Here is a 24,550-nt window from a genome sequence, read left to right as displayed (position 1 = left end):
TTCATTGTGTATTTATTTAATTTTACTTTAAACTTATTTTATTTTTCAGTTTATGAATTATTATTTTCACTATGCAGGATGTCAGTTATGAACTATTATTTTCACTATGCAGGATGTCAGTTATGAACTATTATTTTCACTATGCAGGATGTCAGTTATGAACTATTATTTTCACTATGCAGGATGTCAGTTATGAACTATTATTTTCACTATGCAGGATGTCAGTTATGAACTATTATTTTCACTATGCAGGATGTCAGTTATGAACTATTATTTTCACTATGCAGGATGTCAGTTATGAACTATTATTTTCACTATGCAGGATGTCAGTTATGAACTATTATTTTCACTATGCAGGATGTCAGTTATGAACTATTATTTTCACTATGCAGGATGTCAGTTATGAACTATTATTTTCACTATGCAGGATGTCAGTTATGAACTATTATTTTCACTATGCAGGATGTCAGTTATGAACTATTATTTTCACTATGCAGGATGTCAGTTATGAACTATTATTTTCACTATGCAGGATGTCAGTTATGAACTATTATTTTCACTATGCAGGATGTCAGTTATGAACTATTATTTTCACTATGCAGGATGTCAGTTATGAACTATTATTTTCACTATGCAGGATGTCAGTTATGAACTATTATTTTCACTATGCAGGATGTCAGTTATGAACTATTATTTTCACTATGCAGGATGTCAGTTATGAACGTTCCCTTCCTTAGAATCCTTGACAAAACTAAAAGGACTAATATGCACGTTAGGATTAATTTTTAAAAGAAAAAAAAACAAAAAAGCTATTTAAACCTTACAGTGAGAGGCAAAACAGGAAACCTCAAAACCTGTTTGACTGTTAAAGTGAATAAATTGGAAATGATAGGCCTCTGTTAAAAACACCCTAAAATTTAATCAGACAATCGAATTGGTTTTGACTTTCTTCTTCATATGAACTGGCACATTTCAATCATAGAGCTGGAATAAAAGTAGAACAAGCCCTCTATTATATTTCATTACAATCTAAGTTTTAAAAATGGTTTAAAATGCTTCACATAATTCATACGTATATACATGCATGTATGTACTACGTATGGACATACATGCATTTTATGAACAGTACGCCGAAAATAAACGGCCGTCACTGAATAACTGTCGTACAAATGATCTTGACGTTTTAGGACCCAATTTAGTCCCGCAGTGGACTGATCGTTACGACACGGTTCCCAGCAGATCACCGAAGTCAAGCATCACTGGCTGCGGTCAGTGTGCGGGTGGGTGACCACTTGGATCAGCCTGCGTAGGGACCGAGGGTGTGCGGTATTGGTCCTCGTTAAACTGTTCTACCGTAAAGTGCTCGACTTCGCGTGCAGGTCGTCGGGCTACCGAAGCGGGGGTGCCATCCCCTCTGCAGAGGATCAAAATTGTGATGGCATGTCTTCGGATCATCCTCAGGGATGTTTCCCAGACCGTCGCCAATAGCCCATTGTGTAGCTCTAGTGCAACGCAAATGAACAATAACAACAAAGACTCAATTTTAATAATGCGAGAGGGTGACTTCAAATATGTTAATTAATTGGTGCTGACGATATCTTTAGTTATGAAATCAGACACAAAATACTTTCTTGTACGTTAACAAAAACACAAAAAAATATTATTGTTAGTCGCAATCTCGGAAATATGATCCCAATAGTTTGGTCAGGAGATAATTCCAACGTTTGGACTCCTTAATGTTAATTTCTTTTTTTGCATATTTCGCCATATCTTGAAAACTTTTTCAGGGAATCAAAAACTTTTTTAACACAATCATAAAATTTGTTTATCTAAAGATAATTACGTGCAAAAAAAATAACTTCCATACCACTCTTGCTTTTCGCTCGCTAACTCAGTGAATGTCACATAAATGCATCGAGGAGACGATTTGACGCGAAAACAATTCGTCGTGGTCACAATTCGTTGCATGGACAATACGTCGCAGTTACAATTCGCCGTGGGCATAATTTGTTTTTGTGACAATTCATAGTGGGTCCAATTCGTCACGAGAATAATTCGTTGTAGGTACATATCGTTGTGGACACTATTTGTTTGACTTCTGCCACACCTGTTTCGGACCCATTCAGTACCCCCAGAGGTATTGAAGAGATTTGTTACAACATGGAGGACTTTGTGACCCAACGGATTTAAAGTGCACCAGTCACCATTTACTACAGTGGGAGTCTTCGGCCGTCTGGTTTCGAACTCCCGTTCTCAGGAATTTTAGTGCAGCTCCTTACCAACCAGGTTACCCCGACCCTAGAATACCTGTTTAAAGAACAAAGTCACATTCACCTCCAAGAACTCTTTTGAGTGAAACTAATCAGCCTTTGCGCAAAATAGAGGTAAGAATTATGGAAACCTGTGGTGATTAGTCCGATGCCAATGGAGCTCTGTTTCTACTCAAGTATAATTTGCATCAGCATGACAATCTCTGCTGACAGAGATGCTACATTCATAAGCTAATTGGGGCTGTTTTATTATTTACTCTATATATTAGTATACGTATCACGATACCTACTACGAGTATTGTGGAAATAAGTTTTTACAGCCTACCGAATGGGCTAAGTGACGGAGAAATTTGCTGATTGTGGTAATTTGTGACTGTCAGGAGTTGAGTCTCAGCAATGGAATTATGCCAAATGATTGTGTTCGCATATCTTTTAATTGCGTGAATGATTTTGCAATGTTGATCATTAACGATTTATTGATTCTTAAATTTTTTTTCAAAAAGAAAAACAAGGATTCAGCAAGTAACAATAATAATAAACTAAAAAAGTTGCCTCAGGGTGCGTAACCAAATTATTCAACAAAAAATAAGCACCTTATGCACTTTTCAAGCACTTGAAAAAAAAAATATCATAATTAGGCAGGGTTGGAAAGTTTTTGACAATTGGTCGGTTTTATCTTGTTTTAATCATGTCAAAAAAAAAAGCTTTTGGCATTGTTTTGACAATTATGACAAATCCATTATTCAAATTTTGACAAAATCGTGAAATTTTGAATCATTTAAAAAGAATGGCGTTTTCATACGCTACGGATTGATAACATGCCGAAATAGATTGGGGTTGAATTAATTGTGAAAACGCTAAATAGAACTATGTGAACTGTATCTTTTTGTATAATTCGTAGCGAAAATCAACATGATAAAGGAAAAATCTGATTTTGAAAAAGGGAAAATTAAAAAACACCCAATGAAGAAAGCACCTTTAAGGGCTTTTAAAAGACAAAAATCGAAAATAAGCACTTTTCAAAAACGCTACACAAGACGCTAAGAACAAAATATTTATTTTCAACTCGAATTTGCTTTGAAAAAAAAATTTTAATTTTTTACTTGGGCAGTGTGTATGTAAATATTCTCAGGGGTAGAAGTATCAAGGATTAGTCCCATTGCTGTCGGGATATCCGTGGAAGATTTTCCTCTCCATGGTATGCAAATGCGGGTTAGTTCCATCAAAAAGTTCTAAACAAAGGCTAATTTCTCCCAATGCTTGATTCAGAACTTCCCTTGTCATCTGGAATAAATTGAAATTACAAGGCTACGGTATTGAACATTAATAGTCGTCAACTTAGAATTAAATCGGCTGCTCAACACTGGTTATGAAATAAAATATCAGAGTCATGGTGGCTCAGGAGATAAGATAGTTCACTTCCCAATGAGGTTTCGAACCCAACGGCAGCTGGTTCGTACCGGTGACTATCCGCAGTGGTAGACGGGTTATGGATTAGAATCCCTTTGCTGTCACGCTAATCGTGAGAATTTTGTGTGTTTTTTCCACTCCATGTTGCGTAAATACGGGATGTTTCCATCAAAAAGTCCTCCACGAAGGCTAGTTTGTTCAGGTACTTGATCCAATAGTTTTCTTGTGTTCTGGGTTGGGTTCAAAACTCTAAGGCTGCGTAGTTAAACGTTGATAGTCGTGAGCTCAGAAATTGGATCGGTGGTTCAACGACGGTTATAAATAAGGCAATTGAACTGATGATTAATAATTTATTTTATTTTACAGCTATACAACTATTTACATAATATTTCAAAGATCTACATCAAAATAGTCAATCAGATTTGTACTCGTAAACTTCGGACATCCAAAAATATGAGGTATTTACACTTCAAACGATAGACCATTTGGCATCTTCTTATACAGACAAACATCAATTTATTTTTAAACTATATTTTTGAATTGATGATTGATTACTCGATCACTAAAAAGTTTACAAATACAATAGGATATGAAGAAAAAAAACACAAAGATCACAGAGTATTAATGAAAAGGTAACTGATTTTATCCATTTGTGTAGGTACTGTGCTACGGACCTAACTGAAAGCTAACTCCCTGAGAGCATATCTCGTGTTTGCAAGACAGTAGCATAAGCCGCATTGTTGGAATGATCCATTAGAAATAGATTACCTAAACAATTTATTAGCGATTACTCGATTAAAAAAATTCCACACTTCTGTATTTGAAGTCAAAAATAGTAATCTCAATAATGTGCAAACATTTCAACTTAACAGTCTAAATGTGGTCATTTTAATATTATGCATAATATTAAAATATCGAATTTTTTTTTCTTAAGAAAGAGACCAGGTGCAAGTAAGAGATAATCAATTGAAAATATGGTCTGTTTCCTCAAGGGTGGAGCCTGGACGAGTTCTTATCTAATCATTAGAGCTAGTGCACCATCCAAGAAATTTATTTCAGTTCGCCCCTTGTTTTATCACTTATTAAAAAGCACAAACTTTTTTATAATTTTACAGACAATGCTTAAACCTACAGTAATAATTTTATCTTAAGATCATTTTTATGATTCATCAGACAATGCTTAGACCTAATAAAGGTTTACCTTTTTTGTGACAATTAATTTCGAGCAATTAAACTATTATTAATAACTGTAGCACGCTATTTCACTGTGGGCGTGTATCAAAACATTCATATACTGTCACTGTTGAAATTTTTTTTTTAAATTTACAGTTGCTGGGAAAAATACAGTTACCTTTTCATTTTAAATGTTGTTTTATATAACAACATAAACCAAATATATTTTAAATTTTGATGGCAAAAAATATATCAATGAACTGTAAGCAATATAAATGGTAATACAAAATTAATTTGGAAATGCTTAGATGAAGATATTTTTAACAATTATTATACACTTTTAGCAGTCAGCATATAATAAAATTTTACGTTCCGAAAATCAGCCCAATGAATATTGTTTCTCATCCAAAACTGGCAGACTTTTGTTATTTTTATACCTGGTAAACTTTTAATAAACCTGGTAAACTAAAATTTTAATGTAATAACGGAGATAAATTTCCGAAGTTTATATGCATAATAAATAATTTAAATATTTTATAAATTACGATTTCATTTAAACAGTAATGTATGTTTCACTAAATTTAATTGAATAAAAGTGAGTTTACTGAAGTGTTGAAAGAGAAAAAAAAAATTCCAATTCAGATGAAAAATGGCGACTGTAAAACATGAAAATTGTAATCAAAAAATTAAAAAAAAAAAAAAAAATCTTAATGTATGTTAAGTTTTAACAAAAACTTTCTGTAATGTTTTGATGGGAAATCCTTAATATTTGACACAACAAAAGTTTCACCTGGTTTGAAGCAAAAAGTCGTCGAAAACTAACAATTATAGAAAAATTTAGGTAACTATCATAAAATAAATATAAAATTTTTAAAAAAAATAAAACATAACGCATGAACGTGGGAAAACATCAAAGTGAATTAATTATTTTTTCCTTTGTCTCTTAAATGAAATTTCCGAAAATTTAGTTATTGAGCTGATTTTAAAACGCAAAATCAATTTTTCAAATATAAACATACAACATAAGTTTTTTTTAACTATTAGACATAATTTTCCTCACAATTATAATTTCTTTAAGCTCCATGAATATGATTAAATATACATATTCAAATTATATTATAAACACAATAAGAAAATACTCGAGATATTTTGCACATACGAACACATTTAAAGCTTCGATTGAATAATTATCAGTAATGGTAAAAAGGTTTGTATTAAAACTAATTGAAAACATCGAGATATTTTACACATACGAACACTTTTAAAGTTTCGATTGAATAATTCAGTAATGGAAAAAGGTTTGCATTAAAAATAATTGAAAACAGTTATCATAGAGTAAAAAAAATACTACTCGTTAGTTATCTACAGTTTCTACCATTACATTCGTTATGAAAGTATATGAATACTTTAAATGTGAAATTATTCAATTGGAAAACACGTGAAAAGATTTTATTATTTGATAATAAAAAAAATGGTACGTTAAAAACTTTTACATGTTTTAAACATTAAAATGTAAGCTAATATGTGCACATTTTTAAATTAAAATTGAAGCATTCAATAAATACTATGTTAAGTTTTGGAAAATAAAATTAAAAAATAATAATATACATTATTTCAGAAAAAAAAAGAAAGTTAACTATATTCAAGTACAAAGGCAAAAATATAAAAACCATTCTAAACGTTTCTTTAAGTTTTTATATTTTTTAAACAAATTAATAATAAAAATTTGCATTGTTTAAAATATCTTAAATATATAATAGAAGATTATAACAATTAACATAAAAATATGTAATAAAATATCGTAATATTTATTATTAAACATAATAATTCAAGAGTATTAAGTTTTCATATTAATTGTTCTGTAAGGCTGGTAATTTATATAAATGAACCTCACGGATTTAATTTTAATATTTAATGAATAAAGTAATATCTAATGAGGAAAATAAATGTTAAGCACAAAAATTTTATATTAATGGTTGCTATAAGGCTTGCAATTTATTTTAATTTACATCAATTAATAATAAATTACAAGACTTGAAACAAGAAATAGAATTTATCGTCTAAACATAGAAAATTAAGCGGAAAGCATTACAATATTTCAAAATCAAAGAAGTTTGATTAAAATATTATTAATTAATAGGATTACTATTATAGAAATTAAATAGATTTTGATTCCTTTAAGATATGCAATTGAAAAGTTATTAATTATTTTTTTTTATAAAACAAATATTGATATTAATTAACAATAACAGGTTTCACAAAAAAATTTATAGTTTTTTTTTTCAAGTGAAAACCTCATAAGAGATTCGCCTAAGTGACGAGCTATTTACTGAAACATAAGTGATAAGTTTCACTACTTTCTGTTACTCATTTTGTGAGTACTAACTTCTTGGCGCTCAAAAGGAGAATGGAAAAAAAAACTGCCGACAAATATATTAAACAGTGCACTTTTGGTTGTTCTTTTAATTCAAATTTTATTAAAAGCGAAAATTTCAAAGTGTACTAATTAATTTCATTTCTCAAGATTTATAAACATCGAGCTGTCTATTGAAATTTTTGTAAGTAACAAGTTTCATAACTTTCTCTCTCCGATCTTGTGAGTGTCATCATTCAAAAAGGTAATGGGGAAACAACATGCCTTTGAATAAATTAACTAGCAGCGCAATTAAGAATTTTTTTCCATCTTGCAGTACAATTTTTATTAGTACTTATGATTCAAAAAAAGATTCGTCAAAATAACTAGCTTGAAATTTTTGTAAGTAGCAAGTTTCATTACTTTCTTTCTCGGATCTTGTGACTACTATCTCATGATTTGTACCTTACTTTCTTTCTCGGATCTTATGAGTACAATCGTTCAAAAGGGTATTAAAAATAACCGTTTCTGAATAAATCAACAGTGCAATTACGATTTTTATTATCTTAATAGCACTGCAATTTTTAGTAAGACTCATGATTTCACAATAACGAGCTGCTTTTTTTAAATATTAGTAAGCGATAAGTTTCGTAACCTTTTGTTCCGTAGCAACCTTGGATAACTAATTTTTCCAGAAAAAATTTTTTTTTATAGAAAAGTTAAATTGGGCAATTTTTTTTTTAAAAAAGGGGGTTTTCATGAAATTTTTTAGATACGGGGTTCTATTCTAGCAGCGAGATACATTTTTATATTTAGTAGTTCAGAACGTTATAGAATTTCGAATATTTTACGTTTAGAACTGTAATTAAAAACGTATCTTTTTCCAAATCAATTAATTTCGATTCTTTTAGGTTTAGAAGTGTAATGAAAAACTATATTTTGCCAAATCAATTAATTTTGATTCTTTTAAGCTCAGAAGTGTAATAAAAAACCATATTTTGCCAAATCAATTAATTTTGATTCTTTTACGTTTAGAAGTGTAATGAAAAACTATCTTTTGCCAAATCAATTAATTTAGATTCTTTTAAGCTTAGAAGTGTAATAAAAAACCATATTTTGCTAAATCAATTAGTTTAGATTCTTTTACGTTTAGAAGTGTAATGTAAAACTATATTTTGCCAAATTAATTATTTTTAATTCTTTTACGTTTAGAAGTGCGATGAAAAACTATCTTTTGCCAAATCAATTAATTTTGATTCTTTTACGTTTAGAAATGCGATGAAAAACTATCTTTATCCAAATCAATTAATTTCGATTCTTTTAACGTTTAGAAGTGTAATGAAAAACTATCTTTTGCCAAATCAATTAATTTCGATTCTTTTACGTTTAGAAGTGTAATAAAAAACTATATTTCGCCAAATCAATTAATTTCGATTCTTTTACATTTAGAAGTGCAATAAAAAACTATCTTTTGCCAAACCAATAAATTTCGATTCTTTTACGTTTAGAAGTCTAATGAAAAACTATCTTTTGCCAAATCAATTAAACTAACTAAGCAATAGAATGTTTTATTTTCTGTCCCGTTGTCCACAGTCTTAATTATCTGAAAGACGCACGCCTTCGTAATCGGCCCACTTTGCCGTCGTATCAACAAGAGATTGATTCAAACAAAGCATTTTCTTGTGAAAGAAAAAGAAAAACAAAGAAAAAAAAAGAGCTTATCTTATTTACTTATTAACTTCAAGCAAAGGCACACGACTGATATGCTTTTCTATTGTAGTCACCTGTAGACTATAAACTATGGGTGTTAAAATCAAAATTTCCGTTTTTCTTTTCCCAATCTTAGGTCGATTAAAAGATAAGAGAAAGATAAAACATTTGTGATAAGAGAAAGAAAATAATGAAATTGATTCTTTTCTCTAATGCTTTTAGTGTTGTTAACCAGATACTGATCAAATTTTATTGTCTATAGAAACAATTTACTAGAAAAGTTTTTCATCCAGTGCTGAATTTCTTTTTTATTTCTAATGTTTTTCATTTATTAAGTTTTTCTAGAAAATGATTTCATTCAAAGAAATTATCCATTGTAATTTTCGGGTGACAATTTTTTTAAAAAAAACTTTTCGCCCGATTCAGTTCTCTAATGAAATTTCCCGATATCTTTTTTTAAAGTTTCCAAGGGGATATTTTTCAGTCAAAGTAGCTCTTTATTAAAATCTCCTATCCTTTTTTTTTTTCGCCCAATGCAGTTTTCTCTTGAAATCTCCTTAACTTTTTCTCTCGTAAAATTTTTTATTTTTCTCTGTAAAATAGGTTATTTATTATTATTCCTATAAACATGTGATTTAAAAAAATTAGAAATTTATAGCTATTACTAATTACACTAATTAGAATTATTTATAGCTATAACATGGAATGTGAATATAATGGAAAATATTGCAGCAAATAGGTAATTGAGTTACTCATTTAAATTTTTGCCAATTAAATATTATTTTAATTCTCTAAAGTTTAAATGAAAGTACATTAAACTATGATGAGTAATGTATCAATATCTTTTCCTTTCATAATGTTGTCTATGAAAATATTTTGTTTTTTTTTTCGTAATTTTAAAGTTTATTTTAAGAAATTTACTAATATATAAATAATCCCAAGAAACTGACTTACTAAATAAAATTCTTTATTCGCCTAAAAAACACACAAATTGAAAATAACAGTCGACATGTATCAAGCGCTCAAAAACAGACGCCCATTTTCAAAACTTGTCAGACGTGAATAAGAAACAAGAGTGCTTTGCTATAAAAAAAACTTTAAATTGCCAACGTTTATATTCAACGTTGATTTTTCGTTTGGCAGCCTTGCGTTTCATATTTCAAATTACTTTTGTTTCTTCCTATTCACATTTGGCAAGTCTAGAAAATGGGAGTCAGTTTTTGAGCACTTGAATCATGTAGACTGTTATTTCCAATTTGTATATTTTCGAAGCGAACAAAGGTTTATAAATTAATATAAATAATTATTGAAGAATTGAGATATGGGCATTAATGAGTTATCGAATAAATGATTAAAAAAATTCGCTTGAATTTCGTTTGTAGTTATTTAAATTTTTAATTTTCTTGCAGTAATTTAAAAGCTCGTAATTAAGTCCAATACAAAAACTGCATTTAAAGTTGAGGTTTCGCATTTTCTGTGATGCATTTAATATTCGAAATATAAAACACGATCATCGATGCGGGTAACTATTAAATTTTGCTCCGTTTCTAATAAACTCTGGTTTTTAGCAGCGGCGTTCCAATCACGTACGTTTTTTGGATCGCCCTTTGAAATGTCTCGTGTGATGCCTAATGTTTTTGTTCAACCGTTCATCGTTGGGCTCGTCCATTGCGATGCATCTACAAGAATCAACGATCAGTACAGTCTTTTGCACAACCGGTGGGATCAGATCGGGACAATCAAGTGTGACATTAGACCACCTTAAACGATCCGGTTTACAGTTAGAGTAAGATTGGAACGCAACTCCTTCAGAAGTCCTTTGCTGAGGTATAAAAAAAGAATTGCACTGTCCGTAGCAGAAGTTATTGTTGATAACCTTTGGCTTGCACCGCGGTGCAGTCACTTTGTGAGTAAAAGGTATAGTGCGGCACCAGTCTTTTTTCACCTCACTAGCACTAGTGATTATGTGTGCCTCACTATCAGATTTGAGAATTGAGCTCCTGTGTTGCTTCCTGCCCTTTCGTCCGCCCTCTTGTGAACTATTCGAGTGCTTCCTGGACTTCAAAAGCAGTCGATGCCGCCGCTTATGTTTACGACGCCATTGAGGAGGAGAGTCTGATGGGGGACTCTGACGTCGTATCCGGTTCCGTTTGGCGACAACTTCATCAATGAGAGACCACACTTGACTTTCATCCATCGCTGGAGACTCTTCGGTTTGGGTATATCCTGCACCAGGTGACGTCACGGCCACTTCAGCGACGACGTCACTCGATTGTAGTACGCTATCGTCTCGAGTATCGAGATATTCGTCATAGTCTGTGACGCCGTGATCACTGTCTGGACGGGGTGCTTCAGAGGCGTAGTCTGCGTCACCTAATGAGTCCTTTCTACCGATAAGGAATGATTCTGGGGAGATTTTCTGTTTTTGTTGTTCTTCCATGATTTTGAGATCTTCTGAAAGTGATGGTGATAAGTGATAATTCCGGATATCTCTGCAAAGACCACAGCTGAAGTGAACGATGGTGAAGAGGAGGAAGTAGATGAAGAATTCCGGCCGTGGCTTTGGTTTGGGACGAGGCTTCATTTCAGGTGGACAAACCTTGGAGTGAAAAAAATAAAACTAATTAACATGCTAAATTAAAACTAATGCACAACGGGTATATAAATTAGTTAACAATCAATGCACAACGGGTATATAATTTAGTTAACAATCAATACACAACGGGTATATAATTTAGTTAACAATCAATGCACAACGGGTATATAAATTAGTTAACAATCAATGTACAACGGGTATATAAATTAGTTAACAATCAACGCACAACAGTAATAATTATATAATATAAAAATTTAGAATCCTTTTCAAAACAATATGAACATCAGGGACCGCCATTTTGCTCACGACTCTTAGTATGATGAAGCCCACCATTATGGTCCACCTGTTATACCAGCTGTAAGCAAAAGATTAAAAGCAAGGAAGATACCAAAACGTAGTTCTTCATACTCTTTGTTTTAAAAACTTCAATAATCGCTTCAAAAATATGTAAATTGGAAATAACAGTCGACATATTTAAGCGCTCCGAAACAGACACCCATTTTCTAAATTTGCCAGACGTAAATGAGAAGAAACAAAAGTTATTTGAAATAAAAAACGTAAAGCTGCCAACGAAAATTGGGATTGGCACATATGAATAAAATAAAACTAAAAAAAAAACTGCACTAGCTGAGAGATAAAAAAACAGAACATGAAAAACTACAATGGACTCAAGGGGCGAATTAGGGTAAAATGCCTTTCCATACACTATAGAGAAGTGGTGAGGAATTAATGTCGTTAACATAGTGAATGGCATTCATATGAATAAAACAAGATTCCAGAGCATCAAGATGAGCTTATGCTCTGGATGATGAACTGAAACTATGAATGCCGATTCCTTTGTTAATGACCGCTCCATAGCGCGTGGAGAAGCATTTTTACCCGATTTGACCCTCTCGGCCACTGTGGTTTTTCTTGTTCGGTTTTTCACCTTTTTTTTCTCTTGACTTCCGTGGTTTTTCTAGTTTTGTTTCTCGTCTTTATTTTTAGTTTGCAACTTAACATTTTACATTTCAAATCACTTTTGTTTTCTCTCATTAATGTAAGTCAAGTCTTGAAAAAGGGCGCCTGTTTTTGAACGCTTGAAACATGTCGACTCTTATTTCCAATTTGTATATTTTTGAAGCGAATGAAGTTTTTAATGAAGTAATACATTAACGCTTCAGTTACTTGGGATTATTTATTTAGTAGCTCTTCATAATTCATTGCTAGCGTTCATAGAACTTCAAACTTTTGTTAAGTTGGCGGGTTTCAATAACAATAATTCAAACAAATCTTCACGAATTTAAACTGTATAGTTAAATTTTTATACTGTATAGATAAGTTTTTTTTTATAGGGCCAAAACAAAATATTTTTGGGATCTATTTTGACCCTTAACTTTTCATTTTTATGCAATTATAGAAAATCAACTTATAATTTTGCGGAACAAACTTTCTTTCGGCTTGGGTTCTATTTTTGAGAAAAATTTACTCATAATTTAGTGACAAATTAGCATTAAACGTCATTGGCTACATTTTTAATGGAAAGACTTTGTGCAGAATTAGTTGTTAAAATAAAAAATAATGTTAACTATTTTTTTTTTTAGATAAAAATGCTTTGTGAAGGATCCACTTTCAAAGCATAAAAATTTGAATGGTTCATTAAAAGACCTACATTTTTCCTTAATCAGACCTCTGAATTTATTCCTTGTTTTGTTTCTTCCTGGGTTTACGAATTTTTTGAGCTCTAGTTAGAAAATATGCCTGCTTGCGTCCCACAGAAGGCCTAAGGCAGTGTTTTCCAAAGTGTGGAACCCCCAGGGGTACGAGAACAGTTTAGCGGGAGTACGCGTTCTTATGCGAAATATCTTGCAACAAACGAAAATTTCCAAATTTTTATTTAAAAATAAAGCTAGCCATCAAAATGTATGATTACGTATTTTTCTATTGGCTATTTTTTTTTTTTGCAGAGTTAACAGTTAATAATTAGTGGTATCAACAGCCAGTTGCGTTTTTTAACTTTATTGCAATTTTTTTATTGTAAAAAATACGTTCATTTTTTTATTAGTGGTACACAGCGTTACAAAAAATTTAGAAAGAGTACACAAAAGTCATAAGTTTGGGAAACACTGGCCTAAGGCATTGCATGCGTGCTATTCAATGAACATAGCAGGCAGGTAAATAATTATATACATACACTTTTATTCCCATCCTCTTTTTATCTTTGAGTATTTATTTAACGTAAATATATTACTTAACCCAGCAATGGCCAAGCATCTAGCCCCGTTTTACCAAACATACTTAGTAGTCAGCGTCTGAGCTAGTACTTCTCTCTCCAAAATTCTATTTTATTATTTAACGTAAATATATAACTTTACCCAATCATGCCCAAGAATTTAGTCCCGTTTTTAAAGACTATCTTTTTAACAGACATGGTAGGGAATGCCACGAATGTCTGATAGATCCAGGGACTAATATAGGGCCTTTATATCTATGGATAGATCGTAATGTCAGGATCGACCACGATGTCTGATCCTGGTCGATCAGACATCGCGGTCAGCTTCTTAAATAATACTTCTCTTACCGAATTTCCACACCACGACCAAAATATAAATACAAAGTATAGTTCCTTACATTTTAAGTATCACGTTGTAAATAGCATTTAAATTAAAGTTTTAAATTTTTCTTATACATTTCAACATATGTTGAAACGAAACTGATTTTAAAAAAATTAAATTATATTTAGTAACATTAAATACAGGGTTATTATAGTTTGTCCGAAAGAAACCTTTTTTTTTCCCGGACACTTCGAAAAATTGTTAATATAGGTAAATGAAAAGTTCCAAAAAACAATAAAAAATTAATATAGCATTAAAAGTTTATAAAAATATACAGGTAATTTCTTTAAAAAAAATAATTTTTTTTTTATTTATTAAAATTGTATACACAATTTAAACATATTCCTTATTATAACAACTAATTAGAAATTTTAGTTTATATCATTCTTATTTTCACAACATCTTATTTCTAGATGTGCACTTATTTCTATATAAATTATGTGTCCTTATATTGTTTTAAGTTGATTGAATTTTCTGTTTTATGATAGAATTACCTAAAAATTAAAATAAATAAGTAAAACATCGAATTTAAAATTATTACTTAGTTAAAAAACTTTAAATTAATAAAATTTTCAGTACAAATTTATTTAAATGATAAATCTAACATAGCTAATAGTATTTTTAGATATTAATTTTGTTCTTAACTCAGTGTTTTTACAAAAAAATAAGAACTAATTTTTAAACTGGATTTATAACATTGAAGATTAGTAACTTAAATTCATAATATTAGTAAATCCTGTGCAAAGTAGTGTACAGCTATAAAAACGTAAAAATAACCTTAGCTGTATTTGAAAACATACAAGTTTAATTAATTAATAAATTTATTTTATTCATTTATTTATTTTTTTATTTTTCGATCTTTGACTGAAAATGTTTTTGAAATTTCTCATGATTTTTAGCACAAATATTTAAAAAAAACCTTTAACGTATTCTACAACTTAATCAAATTTATAAAATTAATCATTTATTTGAAAATAAAAATTCGTGGATAAAAAATTCTTAAGTTAATTTTATAAATTAAAATAAACGTATAATTTTATGATTAGATGTATAAAAATATTATATTCCTTAGTGTAAGACATTGAAAAACAAACAGTTATTTAAGTGTTTTAAGAAATTTATTCAACTTTTATTTTTTTTCCGATTTTCACTTGAAATGATTTATTAAACTAGTGGGCTGCGCCCCCTGCTCCCTAACGCTCGCCAACCCCCGAAAAATGCTACGCAATCTTATATGGTTTGCTTCGCAAACCAAGCTCGCTTTACTCGCTACTAACTTAGGTAGATTGCAAATGCACAAAATTATAAGAATTCAAAACAATCATTCAAATCCATATAACAACTCTTTTTTTTAAAAAAAAATGACATCTTTTTAGTAAATACTAAGTCATTAAAATAAATTTGAATTCAAATAAATGACATGTAATTCGTTAAACCTATTAGAAATGTGCTATAGTATAAAATCTTAAGATAAAATTTCTAAAACTTATATCTCTTTAAAAAGGTTAGAATTTTGGCTATAATTAAGTCTATTAAAAATTTAAATAAGTGAATTGCAATGGAAAAACCTGCATTAACAAATAAATTCTAGTAAAACAAATAAATTCGTGATATAAATCAAAAATCGTCAAATAAATTCGTAATATATAAATTCGTGAAAAAAAGCGCTTTCGACAAAATACTAACATAGAGATCTATCGACAAAGACTACTCACTTCTGCCTAGCTTATGCTCCCTCTGGTTATTTCAGTTTCCGTTTTTAAAAGCGCTATATGTTGAGCCATCTCAGCTAGATTTGGCATGTGACATTTTTAGCGGCAATCATTGGTCGATTTTCTAGCGTTGCCATTCGGGGAGTTGTAATGAGGCTTTTTTTGTCGCCGTGTAAGAGAAATATATATAGAGATGACTTGTAAATAGTTAGATGATTGCAATTATAAATTGTTTAAGATTTCAATTTAATATTTAATATTTCTTTTTATAAAAAACTGTTTCCGCCTTTATGAAAGAAACTCTTCTTTTAATAAAAGAAATATTAAGTCAGAAATATTAATTATGGAGTTTTTTTCCATTATGAAAAAAAATTTATCATCTCTACATATAGGAATCTATAACATATATGGATAGGCTAACTAAAGATTTCTTAGATCTGTAGTTGTAATGTTGCTTTAATGAAGATAGTTTGATAATATAAAAGAATTATTATTCACTTATTATGCAATCTTCTACAATATTTACAATAATACAATTATTGATGCAATATTCTCTAATTATTTATGTACATATGGATCAAGTATCTTGTTTCTTATGAATGAATTACTTCACAAGACAAAATATTTCAACGAAACTGTATTTTGTGTAGCACAATTACTTAAAGGGTAAAAGAAGCAAGTAATGCATAAATTATAACTTTTAAATACTATTGACTACTACTTTTAAATAACTTTTAAATTTTATTGTGAGCCTAAGTCAAAATTCCGGAAAATTATTCTGGAGTTTTTTTTAAAAAAACAGTTTAAATTGAACAAAAATTTAAACAAAGTTTTTTTCCTTTTTCTCAATATTTCTTAGTTTACTTAAAATATATTTTAAATTTTACACATACCTATACCATTTACACATACCTATGATGACCTGGAGAAGTAATTAAAATTTACAAATGTCTTTCTTTCTTGAATTTATGATTATGAGAACTATTTACTGATGAAAAATGAATATTAATCATGAATATAAGCTTATAAAGTATCTCTTTGGCTCTCCCTTACAAACAAATAAAATAAACCTAGTTTTTAAGTTCCACCGGGAAAAAATTCGATTTCTGGAAACTTTTGTGATCAATGATTTTTTGAAACGTCTGAACCTTCGATCTACTGTTAGCAAAAATTCCGAAAATCCGGATTTTTTCCGGAGCACAATCAGCCCTGTTAAATATCATAGTTTCTACACGTAACATAATAGTTGAGCAGTATTGCATAGTAAAGTGATTTAATGTAGAGAAAAAATTAAGAATTTATCTACCGGGTTTTTCCGTAGATAAAATCAAAAAGCCCGCTTTTAATTGATGCAAATCAAATGAAGACATCCACGCTGGAATAGCAAAAGGACCCAAGTAGTCATGCTATTTCGAAATGCGAGGCCAATTCTCTACCAGCAATGAAGAGATAAATCACAGAAGTCATTATTTATTAAATTAAAGAAAATATTTGAGCAGATGATGCGGTGCCTTCGTATAAAAAACACTTCTTATAATCCTCTTTTCCTCAATTTGCAAAAATAATAATGATAATTTGAGATACGAAATCAGACACAAAAACGTACTTTCTCTGAATTAAAAATCTGAAAAACAGACCCACATAATATAGGGGGTGCCGAAATCGGGAAGGCCATTTTTTTTTTTTTTTTCCTTTATTTTTTTGCTGCGGAACCTTAAATAATCAGCCTTCTTTTGGCGGAACCCCGGCTTCATAAAGCAGTTTGTTAAGGTAAAAAATTTTAAAACATTTAATTGGAGGAATAAAAATTTTTCAATCTTAAATTAGATTTTGTGCCCGATAGTTAAACTTTCAGTCCAAGTGCTTTGTCTCTTGTAGTTATGGATTTGTTTTTGGTCTATATACATAAGGTGAAAATGAATGAAATAAGCCACATTATGGTTCACTAAAACTTCACTGGTAAAACTTTAAAGAACTACTACTAACGTTTAAAATGGGGGAATATTTCCTCATCGTGATCTGTTGCGCCAACGACAATCGCTGAGGTACCAAATAAATTTTAAACTTGCAAATTTTTAAAAAAAAATCATGTAGATGTTAGCCCGGGTGCGGCTACGAGTTATACCTTTCAAGTTGGTTCCTTTCTGTGATGTTTTCCAAATACAATCAAATTTTACAACTTATCACTATCACTAAATGTAATAACTCACGGAACTCGTTTAACTCTTCCAGGAACCCTAGGATTCCGCGTAACACCATTTGGGAACCACTGAATAATGTAAATGAAAGCATCATTAACTAATGGTGGGAAGTGGTCTAAATTTACTAAATATGATAACGATACAAATAAACAAATCAAAATGATTTGAGAAAATTAAACATTAAAATGGAAAACATTGCATCAGCACTTGGTGTTTTTAAATTATCATCCTCTAATTTCATTTAACAATGCAATCTACAGAACTTACTTTCTTTGTAAGTAAAATGAGACATTTTAAAACAAAACTATTTAAAAAAGAATTATAATTACCTTTAATGATAGAAATGGTAATCCAAAACAATTTAGATTTCATATTACATAATTCCATATTCTTTCGCACAATGTCATTAGCTATCAACTTTCCGAAGAAAAAGATCAAGATCTTATATCGATTTCAAGAACACTTTTTTTTTTAACCCGCCTTATCGAACAACAATGAATGGGCGCAACAAGTGCTGAAGCACACTTCACACTTATGTTTTCCGGTGGCTTTGAAGGAGGGTAGAGGCGAGAAGGGGGGAGGTATCTTACCAAATATTTGCTTAGTTGCGATCCCACGCAAAACGGAGATTCCCGACCTTGAAACAGGAAGTTCTTAAAAAAAAAGAGTGCTTTTTTTTGTTCTTCTGTACCCTATTCAAATATATTTTTAGTTTTTACGTTCAGAATTTTTGACCTAATATGTTAAAGTGCGATTTGCTATAATTAAGGATATAACTCATGTTTGAATTGGATCTTTTTTTTAACACTTGTGAATGACGAATTTACGCGTATAATCTCTTAAGGGTAGAGGGATGCACGATCTTTTTGAACTGTGAAATCAGCGGTTGAATTCGATTCCGGATTTTCCTGAGAGCATGAATCCGACTCTCAGTTTACACCAATAAAATGTTGGATCGAATCTCAGGAAAGAATGAAGATTATTACAAAGTAAATGTTACTTTCAAATATATATTTCTTCTTTTTTTTAAGTTCGTGACTAGGACTGGGCGATATAAGAAATTTTATATCGCGATGCATCGTCAGTTTTGCATCGCGATATAGTATTTTTGAAATTCATTTACTTGTAAGGCGCAGAAAGTCGGATTTCTATAAAAAATTCATACTCAGATTGATTTAAATCAATTTATGATTTTAAGTATATGTTTCGCTTAAGGAAGATATTAATGTTATATTTTCTAAAAATGATCGCGCAAATAACGAAAGATTTTTTAGTTTAAAAATAAATAATAAAAAAATAAATAAAATTGAAATTTATCAATATATTTACCTAACAATATAGAAAGAAAATTTAAAAAATAAGTTCGTTAAGAATTATTTGTATGCTTAAAACAAAGTGCTAAATAAATTAAACAAAAAAACACTTTTAAAACAACACTATTTTTTATCATTATTATTTCACATAAATAATAAAGTTAAATTGAATGATTACCGAATCCTGAACGAAAAAGGAAAGTAAGGTTTAATTTCTTAAAAATAAACTTCACAATTAACCCTTCACAAAATATCTTTTCGTAAAAACGGACCCTTCACAAAATATTTTAACTTAAAAACGGACCCTTCACAAAATATCATGATGACTACNATGTCTTTACAATTTAAAAACTCCTTGAAAAAGTTTTTTTTTGCAATAACGGACCCTATTTGCACAAATTCATAAAAGCGGACCCTGGTTGAAAGAATGTGAGTAATTTTTTCACAATTTAACGAAAAACGGACCTTTCACAAAATGTCTGGACAGACCCCTGGAAGTGCTAAATGATTTTAAAAAAAGAAGTCGCAATCGCAAACATTACTAATTTTTTTGAATAAACAAAGTTGATTGACTTATGTCCAAATCCAAAAGAGGAAAAATAAGTTATAATTTTATTTATAAAAATGAAAACAACTAAAGATTTATAAATTTAAAATCAGTAATAAAAACCCATTAAATTATTATTTTATCCAAAAAGTTTTTATAAATTAAAATTAAGTAAAAGATAGCCTAACAAATTTAATTACTTTTTAATTTAATTCTTTATGGGCACCTTAAATTAGATTTCCGTTTGTAATAAATTCAATAATGTAAAATAATACTTAAGCATATAATATCAAAATTAATTTTCACATTTAAAAATAAAAAAGAAAGTTTTGTTTCAAAAAAAAAAATTTACCTAATTAATTAAGAAACACTTCTTTATATATTCTTTTCAATAATAGATTACGTTCAGAACAAGGTAACGACGGCGATCACAAAGTCAGTCCCACTGAAAATAATCTACAAGAAATGATATCAAGTCGCGACAAAGTAAAAAACTAAGAGGTGAGGAAACGAACTTGTGGAACCATTTCTCAGGCTACCGTTCTGTGGGAAAGCTTTTCTAGTGATGTAATATCTATTTATTGATAAGTTTTAATACTTAGTTCTTTAATATTAAATAATATTCCTTAACAAGAATAAAAAGACAAGAAGAAGTTGACGAAATAAGGGATAAATGTTAATATGCAAACAATGAGGGGTCTGTTTAGAAGAAATTTGGGTCTGTTAACAATTGGGCTTTCACAAATTTGTTTATTTTCATTATTGTTTTGTTAATCGAATAAACCCTTCCTAAGGGGAAACACAAGAAAGATGGGTGTAAACGAATTAAGTTTTGTCTTCGGCAGACGCTTCTTCCATTATTCGTCCGAAATGAATAATCTGCGTTCAGCAGTATAGGCTAAATACCAAATATTTGTATGTTGAATCTCTAATTTAGAAGCAGCAATTGCTGTTTATTTTAGAAAATTTAATTTTTTTTATTATAATTTTTCAGTGCTGAGCATAATCTTATATCTCTTTACAATTTAAAAACTCCTGGAAAAAGTTTTTTGCAATAACCGGACCCTATATTTGCACAAATTCATAAAAGCAGGACCCTGGTTGAAAGAGTGTGACTTAACATTGTTTTATATTCACAAATTACGAGAAATTTTTTTCACAATTTTACAAAAACAGGACCTTTTACAAAATGTCTGGACAGACCCCTGTGCTGAATACAGTTAACCTTTATTTTGATGGTATGAACAACTTAAAAGGTATGAAGTGTGTGTTTTGCTTAATAACGGAAAGCGAGACAAATAAAATTTAAAAAAAAGAGATTTTTTTTAGCTTCATTATTTGCGTTAGTATATCTTTTAGTTTTGTGCATGATTTAAGTGTTATTTAGTATTGATTTATTAATTATTTTTATTCACCCTATACTAGGGGTTCATAAACCAGCGACCCGCGGGTCACATGCGTACCACCGACTGTTGATATGTGGCCCGCGGGAGCTTCTGAACGCAATAAAAAAAATTCTTTTAATTTAGTTAATGTTCAAAACATTATTAATTTTCTTAAATTAAAATATTTAATTTAAATTTATATTACTCTAAAATTCTTATATTTTTGGCACTTTCATTCGGTAAGTTTCTTTTTGGTTAGAATTTATATCCACTCCCAATATTTATGTACTCATATGTATAAATTAATATATAATATATTAGTATATATTTAATAACAGGGGTTTGTCCAGACATTTTGTAAAAGGTCCGTTTTTTGTGAAAATGTGAAAAAATTACTCACATTCTTTCAACCAGGGTCCGCTTTTATGAATTTGTGCAAATAGGGTCCGTTATTGCAAAAAAAAACTTTTTCAATGAGTTTTTAAATTGTTAAGACATACAAGATTATGCTCAACACTGTAAAATTATAATTACAAAAATTAAATTTTAAAAAATAAACAATAATTGCTGCTTCTAAATTAGGGATGCAACATACAAATATTTGGTATTTAGCCTATACTGAACACAGAACATTAATTTCGGACGAATAATGGAAGAATCGTCTGTCGAAGACAAAACTTAATTCGTTTACATCTATCTTTCTTGTTTTCTGGCCTGGAAGGGGTTTATTCGATTAACAAAATAATAATGAAGATAAACAAATTTGTGAAGGGTCCGATTAAAAGAAAAATCATTTTGTGATGAGTCCGTTTTTACGAAAAGATATTTTGTGAAGGGTCCGTTAACGGACCCAAATTTCTTCTAAACAGACCCCTGAATAAATTAATTATTGTGAAAAATCGAATTTTTTTTAAACATAAGTATTAGTTTTTTTAGTTTTAAATAAATTCAAATAATTAAAAGCATTTAATTTTCTGCAAATATGTCATTAAGTTTACTGATAAAAATATTTAGTGCTTAGAACACAAATGTTTTGATAAAAATTATCATATTTGCCGCTAACATGACTAAATATGCGTGCGGCCTTTCGTTAATCTACCTGCTGTGCAAGTGGCCCTTCACTCAAAAAGGTTGTGCACCCCTACCCTATACGAAAAATGGGAATCACTATAAAAGCACCTATTATCGCAATACTGTCCCTAAAACGGAATAGCATCCACAAATCTACAGCATAAATAAGCTCTAAGCATATTTTATATTTATCAGAAATGAAATATATAAAAAATTCAATTAAGGAAACCTTTTGTCGAGTAGTAAGAATTCATTTCAAAGATTTTTTGGTAAAATCTATAAAGCATCAATTGCTCATAGTGTATATTTTTTAGAATCCTTGCCAAAAGTGAACTCGCAGAAATACACATATTATCTATCTAAATCTAATATTCAAGCAAAAGAAAAACGCTACTGAAATTTAGCACAATATTGAGGAAAGCAAGTACATTGAATATCAAGACCTGTTTGATTGCCAGAGGAAAGAGTGATGAATTGAACGAAGATTGCTAGAAAAACTTTTAAGTTTCACACGTTCAAATTTTGTATTTTATTTCTTAAAATTCAATTACTTAATATTCAATTTTCTTTAAAGAAAGGGGCAAAAAGTGGCGATTGTTAAAAATGCAACATCTGGCCGGTGACAAAATTTTCGAATTTTGCCAATACTTTGTACCTCTAATTTAATCTGTATCATCGCTATATTTTTTATCACATTAAGCACATACTTCAATTAATGGCCGGGATAGCCCGGTTGGTAGGGCACTGGGCCCATGTCCATGAGTTCGTGGGTTCGATCTCAGGCCGGTCGAAGTAAATGGGGACTGATGCACGTTTAAATCTGTCAAGTCGCAAAGTCTGCCATGTTTCCATAACAAATCAATACCTGTGGGAGTGCTGATCTAGGAGTTTCCTTGTCTTCTGGATTGGTTCAAAATTACATGGCAACGGAGTTGAACAATAGTAATCGTAAACCCAAAATTAGGTCAGCTGTTCAACGACGAATATAATATAATATACTTCATTTCATATACGGGAAGTTTCTAAGGATTGCTTGTAATTGTTTTTCAATTCATGATGAGATAATATACTTTGCTGAAATAACTCGGGTAAAAAAAATTAAAAAAAACTTTGTCGAAAAAATAATGTTAACGAGTATTATTTAAAAGCCTAAATAAAATATAATAATTAAAAAAAAAAAAAACAGAGGTATCGCGATTTTGTCGACTTCAATTTGAGAAGAAAAAAAATTTATAAAGTTTTTTTTTCTATCGTGTTGAACAGCCATCTAAATTTTAAATTTACAACTACCTTTATTCAATTCCGTAAGCCTTGTAATTTTGAACCCAACCCAAAAGAAAACTTTCACCAGTTAGCCCGACGGCAGGAGATTCTAGCAACACCTCCTAGAATAATGAAGGCCTCAGCACGGATCAAATTAGTAGTCCGATGTGACGAAGTTAACTGCGCAGTTGATGAAAAATAAGAAAGATGTCATTACGTTCGGGGTACTAAGCTGCGCAGTGGTTGAAAATACGAAATATGTCATTACGTTTGGACTACTAAAGGATATTTATGGTAACCCGTGCAGAGGCCTACTCTTTTCTAGGAGGTGTTGATTCTAGCCCATGCTCAGTCAACCATCACTGAGAACATTTCACGTCAACACTGTGGTCGTTGCAAGCCAGTTGCAGAATTCGTATCAACCAGCTACCGCTGAGATTCGAACCTGGGTCATCTTATAGGGAGGCGAACATTCTATTTTCAGAGCTACCACTGCTCAATCGTATTGAATTAACGATGAAATCGAGATAAGTTTATTTGCTTCAAATATCAACACAGAAGGTTAATAAATTTAACAACGTACAATTCTGTATTTCGCAAAGACAGTTTGCGTCAGGCAAATAAAAACAAACGTATTTTCAAAAATGAACAATAAAAAATAAATATCCCCTTATTAATGAAGATTAGAATTTTTTTAAATAGGGGCCGTTCAAAAAGTACGTACATCCCGAAGGGAGGGGGGAGGGGATTTGCTATTATGTACGGTTTTGTACGATGGGGAGGGGGGGAGGTATTATACAAAGTACGTACTTTATAAACATACACCAAATTTAAATTTGACTTTATCCTACACACTCCTTAAGTAAATATTTAATTTTATTTAAAACATAATTATTTTAATTTTTATGAAAAAGGGGGGTAGACTAATAAAATGTACGTACTCTAAGGGGGG

General features: G+C 30.3%; 1 protein-coding gene across 4 annotated transcripts in view; it reads right to left on the bottom strand.

The window, feature by feature from the left end:
* Positions 1 to 4,016: 4,016 nt before the first annotated feature.
* LOC107455406 (DAN domain family member 5) overlaps positions 4,017 to 24,550 on the bottom strand; it is a 35,855-nt gene continuing 15,321 nt past the window's right edge. For 3 of the 4 annotated variants that reach the window (XM_071182496.1, XM_016072963.3, XM_016072971.3), the window contains exon 2: positions 4,017 to 11,515. In XM_071182496.1, coding sequence (XP_071038597.1) covers positions 10,499 to 11,500 — 1,002 coding nt within the window. In that variant the 5' untranslated portion in view covers positions 11,501 to 11,515 and the 3' untranslated portion in view covers positions 4,017 to 10,498. Of the gene's footprint in view, positions 11,516 to 18,348; positions 18,985 to 24,550 lie in introns of those variants that run through there. The other variant, XM_016072978.3, reaches the window with a different exon arrangement.

This window comes from Parasteatoda tepidariorum, chromosome 6, assembly GCF_043381705.1.
Source record: "Parasteatoda tepidariorum isolate YZ-2023 chromosome 6, CAS_Ptep_4.0, whole genome shotgun sequence".
Classification (NCBI taxonomy): Eukaryota; Metazoa; Arthropoda; class Arachnida; order Araneae; family Theridiidae; genus Parasteatoda; species Parasteatoda tepidariorum.
The sequence above is the reverse complement of the archived record's forward strand: the minus strand, read 5'-3'. Positions and strand labels throughout refer to the sequence as shown.